We start from the raw sequence: 22,647 nt of genomic DNA, 5'->3' as shown, positions 1-22,647 counted from the left end.
GTGTCTTCTCATGTCATGTAAACTTTTTTTAGAACTAGAATTGTAATGAGCAGAAGAGCGGCGCAGCTGTATGATAAAGCTTTCATTAGAGGATTCCTTAATAGAAGCTACTTCCACTCCTTGATTGCATAATCAACAGTTAATGAAATTGTCTTGGTAACAAGAGCTACAGAGTATTACAGCCTCTCTTGAGACTAAGTGGAAAGACAATTGTACCATCCTGAGAAGACTATTGATTGTTCACAGTTTGAATTTGATTGCCCTTAAGGGGAACTAAACAAGAGATCATCTTCAGCTCTGCTAAATGGATTTTGCTTCTTCTGAAAGTTATTGTTTCACTTCCATACGAGGCATTCAGGGGGCAATAAACACAGAGAAGAATAATCTCATAACAGATTTCTTGAGTCGGCAAGTTGGAAAGCACCCATCACTGTAAAACAAGGGATGGCTGCTTCTTCCAGGTCCTCCAAGGTGACTCTGTGTTTGTGGTCATACCTATTGGGACTCCCCAGCCTACAGTTTGTTGATTTTCTCGTTCCAGGAGGGAATCCCAAAGGAAAGTTCGCTCTGGGACTAGTTCAGAATGAATGGAAGGTTTATGTGAAAAGGCCTCTCGATCGCGAGGAACAAGACGTTTATTATCTGAACATCACTGCCACTGATGGCCTCTTCGTAACCCAGGCTGCTGTAGAAGTGACAGTCACTGATGTTAATGATAACAATCCAGTTTGTGAACAGGTGAGTTAGCAGCGCTCATGGAAATCTGCCATTTTGTCGGGATGATGGTTTCGCTGTGTGCACCACTGCTCTTCACAGCCGCAGGATCTGGAGTGATCTGGGGAGGAGCAGGGTGAATCCGGCCAGTGAAGCAAAGGAGAAATGATAGTGGATTAGCAAAGGTAGGGGAAGAATCTCCTCCATCTTCTGCCCTGTGGCTTTGATAGCGTGTTTTTCTCAAGAAAAGAAGTATAASGTGGCACTGGCATCAGAAAGTCACCCTTTTCCTCCAGAAAATTGTGCTTACCCTTCACAACCAGTTGTAAATCTACTGGCCACTACAAGCAGATCTGAAGGKTTGGGGAAGTGTCTTCCACCTAACATAATTCCAGCTTTAACAAAGCTGGCAGCGGGCTAGTAGCCAAAGACCCAATGGAAAAGGAAAAAAAAAAAAAAGAAAAGTAAGTAACTCATTCCCATTTTGCCACACGTACCCATATTTTGGCCTGACTGCACCATTAGCTTTCTCTTGTTCTGTGAACGAGCAAAGTGGGGAACTGATAATACTGTGATAGAAAGATCCRGAAAGAGAGAAAAATATCCCTAAACCAGATTCTTTTAAAGTTACTGCTGAAAGGTCGACATTATCACTGATGGACCACTGGTGCTGAAAGCACCACTCTGGGGAATCCCATCCTGGATCTCCTCCAAGCACTGTTGAATAATGTGGTAAAATCAGTTATCTTCATTAGCAAGCCCCTCAAGGTTTTAATTTCACGGATGTGATGAAACAGCTGAAAATGAGGTAGAAAATGTGACTGCATTTTACACTTAAAACTAGCCCAATTAATAGTCATAAACTGTCATTGTTTTTGTGACACCTCAAAGCTTAACAGTGATTTGAATTTCTAGGAATGGGTTATATAAAGGAAAATTGTTTCTTTTATAGAAAAATGTATTACAGAGGGCTTAAAAAAAGCTTGCACAAAGACTATAAAATGCTGTTACTGCATAGCCTACATTTCTGTTTTCATCTCCAGGTTGCTTACACAGCAGTATTTCCTGAAGACATTCCATCAAACAAAGTCATCCTTAAAATCAGCGCCAAAGATGCTGACATTGGTTCCAATGGCGAAATACGCTACTCTCTCTATGGTGCTGGGAACAATAAATTTTTCTTAGATCCAGAAAATGGTAAGATGAAGACAAAATGTTTCCAAATGATCCTTTAGTACTTGGACATCAGGGGTCTAACTTTCTTACTTGGACATCAGGGGTTTAACTTTCAATAACTACATTACACTTGGAAAGCTGGCACTTATTCTAGTCCCTGCTGGTGCAGCACTGAAGCAGTGGTTGTAGGAGGGAGAAGGAGCAACATATTTGCTACCAAACTGAATGTTGTGTTCAGGAAAGTGGACTTGACCCTTTCGTTCCCCARCCAGACCTCAATCAAGGGTTTGGGGCACTCATCCTGAAGTCTTTTGACAGAAAAGCAGGGAAGCTGCCAGCACAGAGCTCCTTCAGCTCTGGACTTCGTTTCCTCCACCTCGAGCTGGATGTATAGACAGCTAGAGCCTATGTTGAGGGCATTCCTTTTATACCTGAATTTGGGAGGAGAAAGAATATCAATAATGCATTTGTGGGCATGTGAAGTGTTGTCTGTTTGACAGTTAGTTTGGAAAATGATGTTCATCTCTGARCATCATGTAGATTCTGTGTTGTTCAAACACATACAATCAAAACTAAGTTTTCCATGAATAAAAATCCCACCTCTCTGTTTTTCGTAGCGATTTGATTTCTGAAATGATAGACTAAGTCCCTCCATGTGCAAGGCCTCCTCTCCCCGACTAGCAGGAGGCAGCGCGCCTGCTATTGCCATCATGACTGACAGAAGAGGAGGCGTTGGGAGATGTAAACAGTGTGTGGAGGGGGAACTGCTGCCCTCGTCAAGAAATGTTATATTGAACTGTGAATCTTCACAAAATTAAGCTTGTCTTCCGATTGGTGATGGATGTTTACTGACATGATAATGCTTGGCAGTTGTTTGTGCTGTGGAAAATAGATGATGGATAAAGTTCTGGCAGTCTGAACAAGCTCTTCTTTGCTTGCTGCTGCAGGTTGTGCCGATACCAGCCTTTGTATGAGAATAAGTCTGATATAAATTAGATATTAGAGCAATTTTTTGAACAGTAGCACGAGCAGAAGTGTTTCAACAGATTCAAGGTGTTGTCTGTAGCAAGACAGACTTCTGTCTAGACATGTATAATCTTAAAAGTAACAAGAAGATAGACTTTAAGAATATTCTCTACTGTGCTCTCTGTCATGGGTGCAATTGTAGGATGTGAAAGGTCCTCCAGAGTGGCTTGTCRTCCCTTCATTTGTCTTCATCCTATCGTTTTATAGGATGGAGAGAAGTGAAAAGTGACAACCTTTTATTTCATTCATTGGAATAAGCAGGGCTGTTTTCTGTAGTTGTTTTGGGGGATTGTTTTGTTGTTGTTGTTTTTTGTTTTTTATTTGTTTGCTTTTGTTGTTTGCTTTTCTGTAACTGGGAAATGCATGTTCCTGGATACTCACACTGTCTAGAATTAGTATCGCTGTTGCAGTAATAATGATGGCTACTAATTGATTTTAGGTGAATTGAAATCCTTGGCCCCTCTCGATCGGGAGAAAATCCCTGTGTACAACCTGGTTGCCCGGGCTACAGATGGTGGTGGCAGGTTTTGCCAGTCAGAAATCCATCTTATTTTAGAAGATGTTAATGATAATCCACCAGCATTTTCATCTGATCACTACACTGCATGTGTCTATGAGAATACAGCCACCAAAGCTTTATTGACAAGAGTCCAAGCCACTGATCCTGATGTAGGTAAGTGAATAATGCTGCTAACGATAACCAATGCTCAGGAAAACCATGTAGATTGATGAAATTACGACAAAGATGATAAATATATATATTTTTAATATTGTCTTTCCCATTTTCAATACATTTCCTGGTACATCAAACTGGTCATGGCCAAGCTTGGAGTCGTAGTGCTATCAACACTGCAGAACTAGTCTTTTATTCTGGTGATCAGTGATAATAGTTGTGAGTTTTGGAGGTAAATTCTAACTTTTCTTCCTGCAGTGATCTTACCTCTTTTTCTGAGCCATGGTTCTGAATACCCAGGCCTCTGTTTATATGAGTAATATAGTTACATGCCATAGGGACATATACCTGATTAATTGCAGCTTAGCTAGAATTTTATACTGCTGTAACTCCCATTTGTTCCATCTGGTTACCTCAGCACAAAACTATTGTTGTACACTGTGAATATACATTATATATACTCTGTTTTTTTTTTTTCCACTGCACATTTCACTGTACTTTTAAAGTGTAACAGTTTATTACATGACGATCTTAACCTTGAAATCTAGGCCCAATTCTAAATATTTTAAGGGGTTTATATATAAAACAATGCAAAGTAAAACCTTAACAAATCTCCCGTTTTGTTTTAACCCATTTGCATCAGATGGCATAAATAAGCCTTAATAGTTTGTTTTTCTTTCTGTGGTTCTGGTGATGTTTTATAAAAACTGCCTTGCGTAGCATCATGATAAAAAGCAGGCCTTTTATTGAATGAAAAAAATATGTTCAATTTTAAAATGTTGTCTAAAGCACAGTGGATACTAGTGGTCTCATTAAGGTTGTTAATATCAATATGCAGCGTATCCTCAATATATAGGAACAACGAAGTCATTAGTGTATTTACAGAGAGCTACATCATATGCTGTGGTTGAAAAATCACAATTAAAATTTATGATACCATCCTGCAGTGAAACAGCAATTACTGGTGCTAAACTATTGAGCAACTTGAACATCCAAAGTTGTTGCTTTCCACTGTTTTAATTATAATTTTTCTCACAGGTGAGGTGACATTTTAAGGAGGGGAGGATAYACAAAAAATTAGAGTCAGAAGTTGTCAATAAAAGTTCTTGCTAGCATCAATGTTACATAATAAAATAGTTATAAAAAATGTGAACAAATTGCTACATCATCCTTCTGAAACCAGATAACTTCAAGGGAGGGATGCATGTAATGAAAAAGGAAGGGATATGAACATTTTTAATGATTAGACCTGAAAATCAAATAAGACACTGTATCATTACAAAAGTGCCTCTGGCCTATAAAATTGAATGTTATATTAATTATTGTTCTGTTAGTCCATACACTGATTCCCTGCATAGTGAAGGATTTTTGGATTCTGTAATGCTCCCAACACAGAGATAAAATATAGTTATATTACTCTAGGATTTGGTGGAGCTTTCTCCTGAAAACATCTGTGGAGCCTCTAATGATCATAAAATCAATTTTTGACATTCAGCAAACATCTTATTATCAGCTTTAACATTTGCCAGTTCTGATTTGGGCTTTGAAGAGCCATGTGCTGTAAGGGTAGGAATAGGAATGTAGAGGCCAGTGAGATAAAATTGGAGAGAGGTCAGTTTGTGATCTGCAACTGCCTGCAACTAAACACCATCTAGCAAAAGAAATGAAAAACTGAAAATATTTTGGTCAGATACTGCTGGGTAATAAAGGCACCTTGCAGAAAACAGGGAAATGTTGTTCGCACTGTTGGATTTACTTTATGCTGGCTGGTAAAAGTTCTGAACTCATAATATCTTGGGAATTTTGGAGACTGGAATATAAGTTGTTTAATATATATATATAATTTGGATATATGTTTAAAAACTACCCATAACAGCTGGACTTTCTGAAGGAGAGCTATGACTTTTATTTATTTATTTATTTATTTTGGTAGTATTCAGCAGAAAAAAAAAGTTTTAAGCACTTAACTCTAGGAGCATGCAAGTTTCTTTTACATAACTTTTCCCTGTAGCGAGGAGTCATAAATTAAAATCACATGGAAGAGAGTATACACATTTCTCTTTGATAAAAGATATTAATAACATCAGCATAAAGTAATTCTTTCTCCCCTCCTTCTTGCAGTGGAATTTTTTAATATTTCCACAAGATATTATTTCCCATATCTCACCACCATCAGGTTTAAAAATGTGCAAACTGAAAGACATCTTAAAGGCTAGGTTTTTTTTGTTTGTTTGTTTTTTTACAGTATGCTAGAGAAGCTTATAGGAAACAGTAGATTTTCCACCTCCCACTATCTTTACACCCAAGTGCCAAGAGAAGAGCTGGAGTGAATGATGGGGTCTGGTTATTGGTGTGACCCCATCAGACGCCCACAGCGTCAACCTGCTTAAATGTTATTCAGGTTGCTCTAGTGCAGCAACACTGAATAAAGCATTGATGGGACRTTACAGCAAGTATGAAGTTAAAAACGAAACATAAATATCAAAATAAATGTGGAGCCTCAATTACTGCTGACCCATAGGTACCTACCTGCTTCCAGTGCCTTTCACCTTTGATGCCTATTCCTGTTGTTGCAGCCTTGCTAGCAGAAATTGAAAATGAATGACAAAATGGACCAAGCTCAGCAGTGCTTTAAATGGCAGGTAGAAAGACCTGCTTCAGCAGCAGTTGCTTTATCTTAGGAACGACCTCCGTGCTCAGGCCAGTTTTCATGCTGATTGATGATCGTGATGATTTGTGTTGATACAGAAGGCACTCACTGTGCTCCGTAGTAGCAGTGGATCATCCAGCCTCGCTAGGAGTCTTCATGACCATTTGGACACTGGCAGTTCTGCACCATCCACGTTTGTGGCCTGTTCAGTGATTTTGCTGACATACTGAATTTTCTCTGAGTTTGCATTTCACCCAGAAGGAGAACGACCTTGTGAACCTGCCCTGCTTTCCTGATGCCAGTGCTTTCCAGCCTTGCTGTTATCCTGCTGCCCAAGTCATGGCTGGCACAAAGTCAACAAGACCTCCCCCATCCCCTGCCCATCCAACCAGTATATACAGACTYGGCTGTTTTGGAGCCTGCGTCTCCTAAGGCATGCAGCCAGCATGCAGGAAAACACAGGAGCATAGGTTGAGGAAAAAATGACAGCAGTGACTTTTACTTGGTTGCAAAGAGATCCCTGAGGTTCACAGATGTCACTGCTTGGTTCCCAGCCATCATTTTCCATCCCCATGCCTTGTCTCCAGCTCCTAGACGTGATGATCTATAGCATGGGAGCAGCAAATACATGCAAGGTGCAAGCAGCTAATCCATTCCCAGCTTGCACACTGGCTAGCCAGAGCTTGGAGCATCTCAAAGAAATACAGTTACAGAATTCAGAGCAGTCTGCTTTTTCCTAGAATAGCAGCAAAGGCACTCACCAACTCACTTGACCCAATCAGGCCTTACTGAAAAACTGTCTGCCCTGATCTCTGACATAAATTGTTTTATCTTTGCCTTGATTTTTGTGAATTTGTGGTCCACTTGCTGGACAGAGTCCACCTTGCTTTCGTGGCATATGTGAACAGCACATGAGACAGGCCGGGCCCTCCCTGTGTGCTGAAGATCAGGGCCACACGGTGCATGTGGTGGCGAGTCAGAGAGCAGCATGTAGGCCTGCGAAAGTCTTCCCTAGCGATGAGTCTCATGGCTTTGTGGATGCAAAGGTGTTGTGCCGTCAGGCACCCAGAGCAGTGGGAGCAGTATGGGGCACCTGGGCTGGAGGTAATTCASATGAGGAGGGTTATTTACAGATGATGTTTTACAAAAGCTTACAGAAATACAGAAATATTCTACCATTCCTAACAGCAGATCKAACAGCATTCAGTAGTGCAGCCTAGGAAAATGTTGTGGTGCWTTCTTCAAAGTGTTCTCTCAGACTYGTGTGAAGGGTGCCTGGAGTTTGCCAGCTTTCAAAGGCAGTGTAGCCTCAGAGCAAAACACAGAACACTGTGAGGTTTACTTGACATTTTTCTGCTCTTTGTACTGGAGTACTGTGTGTTAGTGTGCTGTACTCGTACAGATTTTTATGTCTCCTTGGCTTGAGTCATGCAAGGCTGATACTGAGTTAGCTCAGTGTGGCTCTTCTTTCTTTCCTCTGGCTGTGGACGTTATTCCTGGGATGTACTGAGGCAGGATAGGGTGCTTGCAGGCAGCAGAAAGGGAGGCAGTGTGCTTTGGGGAAAAGTTTGACGACTTGGGATTCGGGATGTACGTATGTATGCTGCACCCTGGCTCTTCAACACCAGACGTGCATACTGTGCTGGTCGCAAGCCTGCAAGCTTGGCCTTGTGGCATTGGGGACATTCTCCAGGTTGTGGAGGGCTCATCTGGCTGGGTGACCTTCTTAGGTTGCCCCATGCCCTGAGCGAGATGATGCGTGGCAACCAGGCGGGCACCCAGAGATGAGAGAGCATAGCCCATTCACAGCAAGGCTTGGATAGTTCAAAAGAGCAAAAAGAGGCTGGAAAAAGAAGCCCATATTAGCAACTATTTTGTCTGCAATGAGGAAGAGCAGAGAATGTGCAGAGGTGCCCCTGCTTGAGCAGGGAGGTTGGACTACATGATCTCTAGAAGTTTTTTCCAACCTCAGCCTCCCTGTGATTCTGTGATCTCTGTTTTCTCRTGAACAGTCAGAAAAACCTCAGTATTTGAAGCTGGTGCACTTAAGTGGATTTGAGGGAGAGAGATGGATGTTGCAATCCTAGTTCAGGAGCCAGGATAAGACCTGATTCTCTCCTATAGACAAATTTCTATAACCAAGTTATACATGTCAATCTATGTGTYTTAATTAGGCCATTTTCTAAGAATTATATAGAGTTAAATACTAATTGGGCTGAGATCTATGAGACTGACTCTGTAGTCCTGTGATTAGTGCATTTGCCTTCCATGTGGAGAGTCTAAATCAATCAAGTCTCTAATCAGCCTGGTTTTCTGTCAGGAAAACTAAATATTCACCCCTTCATGCAAAATGAAAGAGCTGCAGCAGAAGGGACTCAGCCCTCCTGGTAGCCTCCATTCAGCCTCCTTGGTAGGAGATACCTGCTTTCTCCACCAAGAAGCATAGGGAAGCAGATTTCTTAGTAAGTACCTGGATATTCTGGTGAACAGAGGGAAGGAGGATCAATTTCTTTCTGCTTCAGACTGAAAGTTTTATCTTGAATTTCAAAGAACTCTGTGACAAAACTGATACTTCCTCTCAAGGTTTGGTCCCAATGAGTTTGGATGTTTCAACAACAATGTTGTCTGTGCTCCAGAAAATGAAAAAAATCCTGAAATCCTGCACTCCCAGTACAGGTTCTTAGGAAATAAGAAATGTGTATATCATATTTTTTGTCTTGTTGCAGACCTGGAATTGTACTTGTAGTTATCCATAGATGTCCTCTCCAAGGAGTCTTAAAGAAAATGAAATTAAAAAGAAATATGTAGCAGAAATAAAGATCAAAGAATAGAGACAATTCTTTGGGGCTTATTAGGCTAAGCACTTGTCCAGAGAAAGTGGCATCAAGTGCAGCACGGGAAAGAAGTTTCTCCTTTGGATGTTTCCATAGATGTGTCAACATGTTTTTGGAGGTAATGAATAAAGACATCAATCATACCCATGATGGGCACTGCCCCTGGATGGATGAGGGCAACTGGGTCTGATGCTCACACAKCTGGGCCACACAGCTGGCCTTGGTGAAGGGCTCAGTGCTTCCAGGTGAGACCATGAGGCTGTCAAGGAGGAGTGCCGGGTAATAAGAGCCTGATTAAAGTGCCAGTCTCTAACTTAYGCAGAACAGCAAGTAACCACATAACAAAATCATCAAAACATATATTGATTTTGTCATTTACTGGCAAAGTCAGTGTACAGCAACTCTCTACTTTGTGCGTGGGCTTTTATTTATGTTAGGCAGCTCCCTTAAAATGGATCTACAAAGTTTTCRGGTATTGTGGGTCTGAAAAAGAAGAAAACAGAGATTCAAACATAAATAAGAAGAGTAATAGAGACAACAGGGCAAAAGATTTACTAAAATCAAACTGCTGGATGGGTAGCTCAGACAGTGAGGGTAGCATCAGCTAGATGGATATATCTGATTATTGTCTGGACATTTGTGAAACAAATGTAACAAGGTATTTTCTAGAGGAAGACACTTTCTCTTTAAAATATAGATGGAGTTTCCTATATATTTACCCATCTCTTTCCCTCACTGCCTTAGAAAATAGCCCAGGGGATAGTGGACATAGAGGAACATGGAAATCCAAAATTATCAGTTCCTTTTTCTGAAGTTGTTCAAAAAAGAGTGCGTAAATGGGGGATTATATAAACTCAAATTACAGATTAGTTAAAGGAGGAGCCCTTTTCAACCTTGTTGAAGCTGTTTTGAAAAAAGAATTAAAGAATCAATCAGAAATAGAAAGAGCATATGAGTGAGCATTGTTCTGTAGCCTGATAGATGATTGGATTCTGGTCTGTGTTCCCCATAATYTAGTGTATTTTATCCAGGACCTGTTCAATGAAATGTGGTAGCTTTATAGCCTAGTGCTCCTACCTCCCAGGCAAATACTCTAATTCTTAGGCTTGTGTGTCATACATAGAGCGGAAGGGCAGGCCTTACATCCTTCAGGTAAGGTGTAGAAAAGTGACTGAATTATGTGGGAAAAAAAAACAGAAATGTCAATGTGGGCTGACAAGACCAGAAAACACCAACACATCCAAGTTTACCCAGAGAATTTTTGGGAGAAAATCTAGGTTTTACACTTCTTAAGAAGGCAGAAGCACTTCTGGGAATGTAGTGATGCAGAACTTTGGGCCCCTAAGAAAAAAAAAAAAAAAAAAAAAAAAAGGCAAACTATATTGTGGTGTTCAGGTTTATCTGCTGTTAGGAGGCAAACAAACAAGGTATTTTGGGATCATGATAGGGAAGTTACGAGCCTGCCTAAACAATCTGTATTCCATGGTCTTTACCTTGCCTCTCATGCGTAGACACGTAGGTGACCAAACTCTGTAAGCAGACAGTCAGGTTTGCTCCTGTTCTTGAATCCTACTTCAAGCCAGAGATTTAAAGCTGAAAATAGATAGCCAGGGGAACTTTCTGAACACATAGGCACCATTGCAGTAATCATTACATACGTATCCTGTTGTGCCCCCACACTGTAATGTGCTTGTCGTCATAAACAGAATCCTCTTGCTCAAGTTTGGAAAAGAGTAAACATTAAACAGGAGGAATGGGGGAGTGTGACTTCAGTTTCCAGAAAAAAAATGAAGAACAAATAATGAAGTTTGTGAGCATCAATAGGGTATCAGAGAGATGGCTGAAAGCTTGTCTCCAGTCAGCAAGCAAATGTCATCAAACCAATCTCATTTCTTCTTGCAACATGCTGAGAGGCTGTATGGAAAGGAAAGAAGCAATCTGTGCCATACAGCTTAGGCTGTGTGAGGTTTCTGAAATCATATCCCAAGACATTTTTATRAGAAAGCTAGGGAAATATCATCTGAATGAAAGGATTGTCAGGTAAGTTGGCAATAGCTGTGACACTGGAGGGATGGGTTAAGAAAGGTACTGAATGCAGTTCTGCTCTTCCTTTCATTCGTGACTGGACAAGAAGGTATAAAACTTGTGCCGTTAAATGGCAGATGCAAGCACCCAGGATAGTATGAAAGCAGCAGCTGTGGGATTTAATCATTGGAAATGTGACCTGGAAAAATACTACACAAATACTAAAATAAGCACGATATCCTGTATTTATGTAAGAATCAAGTACACCGATTGACTAGGCAGCAGAACTGTGGAAATGCTCTATTACAGTGGTCACAAGCTAAATGTTTATGTACCTTTTTGTATAGGTGTGAAAAAAAATTTTAATTTGATGGATAAGCAAAGGTGAGTTTGTAAAAYAGGAGGCATATTTTTTTCTGTCTGCTTGTTGGTGGTTGCAAATCCAGAGCTGAAGAGCTGTGTTCAATTTTGGGTTCATCATTTCCAGAAAGACGAGGGCTAGCTGGAGATTCACCACAATGATCACAGGTCTGTAAAACACCAGGTACAAGCAAACATTAAAGCAGCTGGAGGTGAGGAGGTGCTGGAGAAAAAAGAATTGCAGAGAAAATGTTAAAACAACCTTCAAATATCAGAAAAGAAGCTAAAAGGAGAAGGGAAATGGACCTTGGAACCTTTTTTTCTTTTCTTTTTTTTTTCCGTGGCCTTTTTTATTTTTGTTTAATCTCTGCAAAAGGTCAGAGAAAGTTTTTTAGTTAAAAGGGATGTGAGCCGCCGAAGTACATTGCTCAAGGAGGCTGWGGATAGGCTGCTCTTAGGGAAAGGAATATCTTTAATTCATCCTGTCCCTGCACAGGGGTAAGTTAGATGACCTCGTAAGATTCCTTCTATCCTTCTGTTCAGTCATTTCTATGAATTTCTTTCATTTTTGAGATTTCCAAGGCATTTTGAGCCATATGGGAGAAGAGAACGAGGTGTATGACAAGGAAAATCGTACCTCCTGGATTATGTTGCCTGAAAAAATCCCTGTGTTTAAATTGGATCTCTGAAACATACATATGCACACACACTATTGCTGCAGATCAGTGTTTTAGTTTAATACAACATTGCCCAATTTGCAGTTTTACCACAGCCAGTGGGTATATCCAAATTGGTGCTTGTGCCACTGCTAACTCTAAGGCTTCCTCCACTTTAAAAAATGCTGAAGTTTATACCTGGTCAGTATGACAATGTCAAACACTCAAGATCATTGATGAAAACAAATATTCAGTCAGATAGGCCAAAATTCTGTCTAAATAAATATCTACTGGAAAAGAGAGGGAGAAAAAAACAACCATTCTGACCCCTTCCCTCCCAGTTCAGATAGACAGTGGAAGGTGTCATAATACTAAAAGCTTATGCCTGCTGTATATGTCAAATATTTGCATCTGGTAATGGGTTAGTGTCTTTACCTCTTCCTCTATGGCTGTTTTGAACTTACAGTACCATGATTCCCTTGGGGGACATGTGTGAAAGAGGCTTTCATGGGGTCAGGGCCATCATTCCCCACCAAGAAACTGGACAAAGCAGCCAGAGCTTGTCTTCGTAAGAGGTAGTATGGGTTGAACTTGGCAGCTTTTCTGCCTAAGTTGTAAAAACCACTTGAAATATCTTACCCTATGGGGCTATAGATTCTTCTGCAATTGAGCAAGGTACTTCTGGCAAGATTTCTTTCATCTTAAAATGATGGAGTAGCGTATTATGAAACCTGGTTTATTATTTGTCTTTTTGTGTCTTGTTTGCTGTTAATGAAGCTGTGGCCTTTTAACTTTCAGTAATCGGGGTTGTGGTTAAGACTTGCATAGTCGGGCCAGAGGTGCGTGACAATGTTAATCATCACACCACAAAACAGAGGCAAGAGGAAGCACAATAACCAGATATCATGCTTAAAAATCACTACTAACTTGAAAAGTAATAGCTATTTTTAAARCTTTCTTTCTGGGTGGCTTTCTATTTTGCTTTTGGTTTATTTGTTTATAATGTTTGCCATTACCTCTTTCTCAAGATTTTCAAAAGCGTCCTTTCCCAAGTCTTCCTCTCTGGGTTTATTATGAAACTCATGTTAGAAATCAACAGCYGACAAAAATTAAACTTCATTTTCCTCAGATAAATAAGAAGGAAGTAGGTAGGATACCTGTACTTGGGGAAACACATTAGATGATGAATTTCAGGTGATAGATCAAAACAGGAAGGAAAGATATACTGTGGATTGATTTTAATGTATATAAAGCTTATATGTATAATGTATATAAAGCTTAATTTCTATGTGAAAGAGTAAGCAGGTAAAGCACAGTGCAGAAATTTGCTGTCAGCTGTGGCCTGTGTCTGTTGTGATAATGCTGAGCCCTTTATCGATGTCAGTCTGGATCAACCCATGTTGTAACTCCAGCATTTTCAGTCAAGTTAGACGAGGAGAAATGTGATCCCTACATTATAAAGAGAAGCATTTTATTTGCCTAGTGCTATTTGCAGTAGTAATGACACACAAGATGTCATTGTGTGACATTCCGTACATGCTCCTTTGTTTTAGTTGAGAAGAAACAAGGGAAAAAAATGTTTGAAGGATGGCATTTGAGGTAGTAAAAAGCTATAAGATACACAAGCTCTGCAGTCAGAGATTTGGCAAAGGACAATATTCTGTCACATGCTAATACAAGTCTAAATATAAAACAAAATAGCTTATTCCTTTATTAAAAAAAAAACATGCTTCAATCCTCTTATAGTAATAATAATTCCTGCAAAGCTTTCCACATGCAAACAGCTGCTGTTAGTGATTGGCACCTTAGAAATTGCGGAAGTTCAGTGGGTGAGTGGCTGGGCAGAGCACAGTTTGCAAACATTAATCCCCCGGCAGCTGTGGCCAGCGCGTGGAGGGATTGCCCTCACCACCCATACAGGAACAAAGGCGCTGGAGCAGCGGTTCCCTTTTCACACAGTTATCTCCTTTGAAGTCACAGCAGCACATCTGCTGTCCTCTCTATGACAGGGCAACCACTGGCACACACTGGTGGAAGCTTATTTCTCAGTAGATGGCAGCCCATAAGACTCGGGCATTTCGGATCTCAGTAGAAATGACTTCCTGCCTCATCTGTGCCTCCTGCCTGTTCTGTTCCCAGCCTCAGATCCTGAAGCCTAATGGAGACAGGCACTGATAAGATTCAGCATTTTTTTAAAGTGCTTTTCCTGCAGCAGCTTTTCACTGGATGCATTTTCCTCACAAGAACCACACATTAAAATCCAGCCCTGTAAATCACTTAAGGAGCAAAGCAGCAGGTGGCTGATATCTGTATTTCTTCTCTTCCTCCTGTGCCTGAAAGTCATCAAGGGTTGTTATCTTTGAGTGTCCCAGTTGAGATCTTCTGATACTGGTCTTCTGTCTCTCTTCATATAAGATAGAAATTCCACCTGCAAGAGCCTTTACTTCAGGTCCCATGAGCAAAGTAAGACTGTTTCCACCATCAAACAAGTCTTTTTTTCAAGAAACAAGAAATATTTATCTTCAAGAATAAGACACTCTCACTTTCTGCATAGAAATCCCTTATCTTGGAATCCAAAACTCTAAAATGCGTATCTGAATTGGCTTTTTCGTGGTATTACTAGCAATATTGTACGTAATATTTTGCTAGTTAATGGATGTGACCATTAAATAGCAGAGTCTGAGTGCAGCGGTCTATTTTGATCAGATTATAGTCACCAGGATTATAGCTTCTTCTGTGTAAATTCATTCCACATGTTGTCAGATACACCAGGTTATGCCTCTCTCTCTCTACTTTCCTATGCAAGTTCTTCTTGCTGAAGTTCTGAGGTGTTTCAAGACACGAGTCGTGGGTGAGCCATCTCCACCCCAGCTATTTGTGCCCTGAAAGAACATGCTGTCTGAATTKTCTGCATTGTGCTCAGATACTGCTATGCCAAATATCAGATAGCGTCTTTGTGCTGGAGAAAAAAAAATTAAGCAAGGTCTCTTACATAGTCATGAACACATACACTTGGAAGGTGTGTGCTAAGGTCCCTGCTCCAGACAAATGCTTAATTCTGTATGGAAACTGGTAGATATCAAGACAGACCCAGCCCAGACTACTAAATGTCTTTATGGATGAAACTCATGTGTAGGCTGAGTGTTGCTCTAAATCAGGACAAATCCATTTTTTCCAGCACCTCAGGAGAGATTTCTAATCATGAACTGTTCTGGTCACATCCTTCCTTCTTCACAAGGGGAGGTTTGGAGTGGAGTCTTGGCAGAAGAAGATGCTCCCCTGCCAAGAATACGGACACATCTCCAGCCATTCAGACACTCAAAACCTTCCAGTTTCCAGTGCATTTTGTGCCCCTTGCGCTATTTTCTGCTGAGTTGGTTGAGGAGTGTTGCACACCCATATAAATATTTGAATACACATATAAAGAGCTGAGCGAAGCAGTGACCGTGGTTTCCAGCAGGGCACAGGCTGTTCGGGGTGTGGGTGTTTCAAGACATGAAAGAGTCTTGGACTAGTTTCCATGCTGAGCTCCATTCTCATGTGTGCAGTAGGCACAGCAATGGATTTTTATCCCCTCCTTGCCTGTCTTGCTGTTTTCCTGAAGGAGTGCCTCTGATTTTTGCAACATTTGTGATGCCTTGGTGAATAGAGAGTTCTGCTGTGATTAAAAAAAAAAAAAAAACGGTTCATTACAATATTGGCACTTAAACTTTTATTTATTTTAAAGACTTCTGAATGTTTGAAATACCCTGTGGTGTTGCAAGCACTGTGTAAAAACTTTATTCCCTGACGAGGTCACATAGTGATTCCTGATGCTACCTGAGCAGGGGCTGGTGCTTTATGGCTGCTCTGGCTTTTATGTGAGCGTGGTTAAAGAAGAGAGTCCCCAGCTCCCCCTTGTGAGGATCCTCTGCTCCTGCTACGCCAAGCAGAAAACAAATGTGATTTGTGCTGCTTTTGATCAGTCGTTTCTGCAGTGCTTTGCTGCAGCTGGAAAGCAGAATAATAGTGTCACCAATTTTGAATTAACAAAATATGCCTAGAAGGCATTGGTAGCTCTTGTTCAGCTGATTAATGTCAGGCTTGTAAAGCCTGTTCTCTCCCTCCGCAAGGGCAGCGAATGCTCAAGTGTGAGATGTTACAAACAGAGACTCACCGATTTAGTGGGTCTTGGTGTTTTAGTTACAATCTCTTAGCGGGCACTCAGGACCAAAGTATGAAACAAAGCAGCGTCAAGGGAGCTCGAATGAGGTTGTATCTGTGCTCACTTTTAATTAGATTTGAAATGGCTATCCCACTTAGTGCAGCAGAGAGCCAGGGCCCTGCCTTCCCCTCAGGCCTTGTTACTGGCAACAGCTTTCGCATCAAGATCTGCGTATTCAGCAGCTGTGTGGGTAGGATTTATGTGCTGGGAAATACAGGCAGGAGTTGAAAAACGCAGAATATCGTAAAATTCAGTGTTTGTTCTCAGATGGGGAGGAAGGGCACTTTCTTTGCAAAGTGCAGGAATTCTTTGTTCTTGCAGGAATTCTTTGGTGCAGCTTTTGTCTAACAGGTATMATTTATTATGCTAATATTTTGCTTCTCAATAGTGGAATCAGGGCAGTATCAGTAGCAAGTGTATGTTTTATACCACCTGATGTATATTTTTATGGGTTTATTTTTGCCTCATGAACATTTCTATTCCTTCAAGATGTGCTCTGAGCCATTTCATTTTCAGCATACTGCCTGTCTCATCCAATTCAGCTGTAAGTTTTACTGGGCAAGGACCATATCTGGATTGTGTTTCATTACGTAGCAGTTCTGCAAAATGGTGGGGAGTTTTTTTGTTGGTTTTTTTTTTTTCCAAGGTATCATGCTGAAGGAAGAAATCTAATTTATCCCTAAGGATTTGTCAAGTAAGAAGGACATGTCCTTAGCTCCCAAACTTTCAACCCTACTGTCCCCTCAGGAACACCTACTTGCATTCACTCTGACCACATTGGAAATGATGACTGTGGCAGCAGATTTTGCTTAGGTTTCCCACTAAAAATAGAGAGGGGACTTATTTTTTTTTTCCCCCCCTACTGTTCCAATTTTCACATCTGCTTCTCTTTCAGGTGTGAACAGGAAAGTTGTCTATTCCCTGGCAGACTCTGCAGATGGCTACTTCTCAGTTGACCAGTCATCAGGAATCATTATTTTGGAGCAGCCACTTGACAGAGAGTTGCAGTCTACATATAACATCAGTGTAAAGGCCTCAGACCAAAGCATTGTGCTGACTTTATCCTCATTTGCCACCGTTACTATTACAGTGCTAGACATTAATGACAATCCCCCTGTGTTTGAAAGAAGAGATTATCTTGTTACGGTTCCTGAAGACACCTCACCTGGCACTGAAGTCCTTTCTGTTTTTGCTACAAGCCAAGACATTGGTACTAATGCTGAGATCACTTACCTCATCAGATCTGGGAATGAAAAAGGAAAGTTCAGGATTAACTCAAAAACAGGTTTGTAAAGTGGCTCTTATTTGTAGTGCCTGAGAAAAACTTGAGTATTTTGAGTAAATCTGTTGGACCCAAACAGTTCCAGAGACATAGATGCAGAGCCTGTCAATATGTAATCAGTTTCACCTTTACAAATCAAATTTAGTGTAAAAACTGATGTAAATTCCAGTTATGCTCAGCTGCCCCAAATCTAGTGGAGAATGCCTTTCTCCATTAGTGTACTGTCAAAGTCAGCATTGATGTGACATCCCAAGAGCCAAACTTTGCAGTTATGACCACTTAAAATATTTAAATGCTTACCATTGAGAAAAGCCTCAGTAATCTAGACCTTGGCCATCATCAGAGGACCAAGCAGTTTGCAGTCCTAATATGTCAGACAGTGACTATACAGTATTGAGCTATCTGTGACTGCCCTAGTTTAGGTTGTTCCTGATTTAGGTTGTCTGACAGTTGACTCCAGCTGTGCATTTTTTGGTTAACATGACAAATTTTAGAAACACGTCACTTCTGGTTTTTAAGAAAAGCTAAGAAGTGCTGCCTTATATGAATCCCATTTTTTTGAATCCTATCAAATTGAATCCTATTTTTAACAGGATATATTCTTTCTCCTTGTTGATATTTTAATCCAGCAACCAACAATAATCTGTAATTCTTCTGTACTTTTTGTAGTAGATCTCCTTATTTTCATAATATTCACAGAGTCACAGAATGTTTAAGGTTGGAAGGGACCTCTACAGATCATCTAACCCAACCCCCTGCTCCAGCAGGGACACCCAGAGCACGGGGCACAGGGTGGCAGCCAGGCGGGTTTGGAAGATCTCCAGAGAAGGAGACTCCACAGCCTCCCTGGGCAGCCTGTTCCAGGGCTCTGTCACCCTCACAGGAAAGAAGTTCCTCCTCACATGGAGATGGAACTGCGTGTGTTTCAACTTATACCCATTTTCCCTCATCCTGTCACTGGCCGCCAATTAGAAGAGCTTGGCCTCTTCTTCCCTACATTCTCCCTTCATGAACTTATACATGTTAATCAGATCCCCTCTCAGCCTTCTCTTTTCCAAGAGAAGGCTGAGGAAGACTGGCATTCAGGAAGACTGGTACAAATTTGTCACCAGAACTTCAGAGCTGAGCAATCTTAGTTTTGAAAGCGGAAGGTAACACTTGAATGCATCTGTAATCTGGAAAGCCTCAAAATGATGCAGGGTGTCCTTTATGTTACTGCAAGCAAAAATCTCCATCCTCTATGCAGGCCACTTGTAAGAGACTTAAAATAACATAATTGAGTGTTATCCGGTATCTTCATAATGTTGATTAGTGCTAACCAAATTTAAACATAAATATGCCTAGACAGCAATATTTAGCTTCACATTTGACAATGAAGCCAAGAAGATAAATCAATAAAAACCCATGATGAAGCTTAATCACATAGGGAAAAAAAAATCCTATTTATTATTCATTAATGTGTGACAGCTCCATTGTTATCAGTTTGGAAGCAGGAGCCGAGATTCCAGACAGCTGTGTGCCGATGCAGCTTGTCTGATCGGGGCTTGAAAAATAATGCTTCTCATGCCATTTATCAGTGGGAACTCCCTGCTAGCCTTTTGGAAGCTTCTCTTCAGGGCTCCTGGTTTCAACAAATCGTGCTGAAAGGTGGGATTAATTTGCAAAGAACCCAGAAAGGATTAAGAATAATGATCTGAAGTCTATAACACTTGGTTTAGAAGGAAAAAAAAATAAGGAAATGGAGGCTGTTTGAGCTAGAACAGCAGAGGGATGATGTGAGTATTCAGAGGTGTAAAAAGTAGTCGCAGAAAGGAGGAGAATAAATCACTCTCCATGACCCCTCATGAGAAATCATGAGTGGATTTACCTTGCATGTGGATGATTTCYTATAAATGACAGGAAGAAATTCCCTACTGTGATGCTAGGTAAGAACATGAGTATATTGCCTGAGAAAGTTAAGAACCTGATGCTGTTGGAGATTTTTAAGAACATGTATAGAATTAGAAGAACTTTTCGGTCTAGCTGGGACAGATTAAGTGATTTCTGAATTCCCATACACTCCTGCTCCTAATGAGTCTGTGCTAAAAATGTTTTGTCTCACTGAGGTTGAGGTTTTATTTATTTTATTTATTTATTTGAGGCCCAATATTATCTCCTTCAAGGCATTGCTAGTAATCTATGAAAAAACAATCAATGAACAAACCTCTTGGAAAGATTATGGATACACGGAAAGCAAAGAGATCACATAGATCACAAGTCTGAAAAGCATTTATCTCCTAGAGGAGATCTTGGTGCACTGGCTAACTCGTGTACTGGCTAAGTCCATGCTTAGTCACCTGAATGATAGGAAAATAATCTCTCGAAGATATTTATGCCTCATTCACTTGCATTTCACAAGACACTAAGTCATGTGTACGTATTGCTTAAGTATTGATAAAATCAGACCTTGCTGATAAAGGCTGCTTTCCTGATCCAGTTTTGCAAGCTTAGTTTTAGTTTGGTAGAGTTGGATGTCCATTGACTTGTCAGTGATTTCCATACTCTGTGTCTAGATCTCCCACAGAGTCTGTGGATGAGCTGGATAAATGGGTAGACTATGGTCCTTCACTTCTGATAAAAGTTAAGATAAAAGTAATTTTCCTGGGAAATCATTAACTGCTGTATGTCTTTTGAAGATCCTCTAAGCAGAGACAACCCAAGTGCAATTTGCATCATTCTTTAATTAAGCAACAGCTGGAGGAACCTGACCAAACATTTTTGTTTAATTGGACAGAATAGCATGGTGCATATTTGTACTACAGTGATAAATAACATGCAGTATTGCTTACTATAATCAATTACCTTAATCTATTGCGTTATTTGTCATGCTGCTATCTGTTAATATTCCCTCCCTTCCTTCAAAGGAGCCATCTCCATTTTGGAAGCTTTGGATTATGAATCGTGCAAGGATTTCTACTTGGTAGTGGAAGCAAAGGATGGAGGAACTCCAGCCCTGAGCGCCGTTACGACCGTGAACGTGAACGTGACGGATGTGAACGACAACGCGCCGCAGTTCAGCCAGGGGGTCTACAGTGCAGTCATCAGTGAGGACGCTGCCATTGGTGATTCCGTGATAATGGTGAGTTCAGGATGCTGCCACGAAGCCTTCCCTCACATGACCTTTCATCAAATACTCCTACACTAAGTAATAATGATGACTACTGCAGCGTCTTGAATCCCTGGAGCTGTTCTCTAGCCAGGATTCTCTCTGCTACTGCTTTCCAGAGAGCTGCCAGTTTTCACCAAAAAAGAAAGAACTAGTAGCACAGAATGTTTCTGTTTTTTTTCCCCAAGATATGTTGTCCAAGAGCAAAGGTATGTTTAAGGCATTGTATTTCTTTAGTCAGAACARTTGGAAACAAGTAAGCTTTATTGATAAGACAGAATTTCACTTTTCCATGAAATACATCCTATTTGTAAATAGTTGACCTGRAATGCCAGAGCAAACTCCCCCAAAACTCACAGTATTCTCATCTTGCAAATATTGGCTTCAGAAGTAAAGATTGAGTATTAAGGTTAAAATATTTTAAATTTTTAATGCTACAATACTGGAAAAGTCCAACAGGAATAAAGCTCACTTCCCACCAAATCCTAATCGGCCTGATGCTGTAATGGTGCACAGTGCACCCATGTGTAACTTCTTTGACAAAACATGAAGCTCTCCTTTGGGGATTTTGAGCAACTAAGGTAGCATACAGATGGTATAATACTTGTTTTGCTATTTTTTCCTCTTCTCTCAAAGTTGATAGCAGAAGATCTGGACAGTCCTTTGAATGGCCAGATTCATTTTTCCATAGTGAGTGGTGATCAAGACAATGAATTTTCGGTTGATCCTGGTTTGGGCCTCGTGAAGGTTAAGAAGAAATTGGACAGAGAAAGGGTAAGGCAAGCGGGACTTCTTAACTTACAATGACTTGCAGATGTGTATTGATATCRAATCTGTTGCTGGCTAATTGTGAAGAAGCTGCTTTTTCACTCTGTACTGATCATCCTAAGATGTTCCCAGTGCTGTGCTGCTTCCYTCCCGCCCTAAACCCAGCCTTGATCCTGTCTACAAGCCAACTGCGCTGCTCGAGTTCCCACCCCACACCAGCACAGCAGCTGAGATAGGCTGGGGGGGACAAAAAAGCAGCTTTGGATTTCTCCTGTGGTGGTACCGACAGCTGTTGCAGTGTTAACGAGCTGCCTGCTCCCTCCTGCGCACGCAAACCCGCGCGTGCAGCCGCGGACGCAGCCGGAGCGATTGCAGCGGGCTGCAGATCGCGGCCCCGGGCGCAGAGCTGAGACCTCAGCCGCTAATTAGCGCTCTGCAGAACACGTCGCTGGGGAGGTGATGTTACAAAGTGGCCAGGCTGTACCAAAAGTGAAGGAAGGCTTGATTAAACAGATTCTGCTGCTTTGTTTGCTCACTAGATTATTCATCCAGGGTGATTGATCACCGTTTTGCCATAGTTAGCAATTAGCAGCTTTTGGGGGAGGAAAAAAAAAACACAAATACAGTTGYCTGTGCTACTGTCAGCACAGGAAAGTGCTGCCTGGCTTCAAAGGTCTTACGACACAGAGAGATCTGTGTCTCCCCCCTGCAAACAGTGCATTCTATAAGCCAGGGAAGCCAATTGCTATCTGTTGGATGTGGGCTCAGCTGGAAAAACTCACTACAGAGGCCTGGCCACTGCTTAAAACAGAGGCACMTATCCTTTCTAAATCATCATGAAAGCAGGATTAAATTGTCTGCATTTGGTATTCTGCTGCTGAAATAACTTTGCTGCAGATTGTTGAGGCCAAGGAAGTAGTAAAGAACATGCACAGCCATTGCAATGAGATGTTATTCCCAAATATGTAAGTTTAAATTCTTAATTTGATTTATTTAGTTTCTGCCTTTGTCGTAGCTGTGGAGTATATGTATGTCGGTGTCTGTGGAGACATACACATCACTTTTACCCAGCCCGTGTGTGTGTTTAAGAACAACTCTGTTGGATGTGCATGCTGTTACGTTTTCTTCGGTAAA

The 22,647-nt window shown here is 41.0% G+C and overlaps 1 protein-coding gene across 2 annotated transcripts in view; it reads left to right on the top strand.

The window, feature by feature from the left end:
• The window catches only part of FAT3 (FAT atypical cadherin 3), a 324,123-nt gene that overhangs the window by 252,709 nt on the left and 48,767 nt on the right, over positions 1-22,647 (top strand). For both annotated transcript variants that reach the window (XM_026052964.1, XM_026052963.1), the window contains exons 11-16: positions 542-738; positions 1,758-1,911; positions 3,356-3,589; positions 17,214-17,603; positions 20,504-20,718; positions 21,382-21,519. In XM_026052964.1, the coding sequence (XP_025908749.1) occupies positions 542-738; positions 1,758-1,911; positions 3,356-3,589; positions 17,214-17,603; positions 20,504-20,718; positions 21,382-21,519 (1,328 nt within the window). The remainder of the gene's footprint in view (positions 1-541; positions 739-1,757; positions 1,912-3,355; positions 3,590-17,213; positions 17,604-20,503; positions 20,719-21,381; positions 21,520-22,647) is intronic.

Source organism: Nothoprocta perdicaria, unplaced genomic scaffold (genome assembly GCF_003342845.1).
Source record: "Nothoprocta perdicaria isolate Ctin4 unplaced genomic scaffold, notPer1 scaffold_94, whole genome shotgun sequence".
NCBI classification, from domain to species: Eukaryota; Metazoa; Chordata; class Aves; order Tinamiformes; family Tinamidae; genus Nothoprocta; species Nothoprocta perdicaria.
The sequence above is the reverse complement of the archived record's forward strand: the minus strand, read 5'-3'. Positions and strand labels throughout refer to the sequence as shown.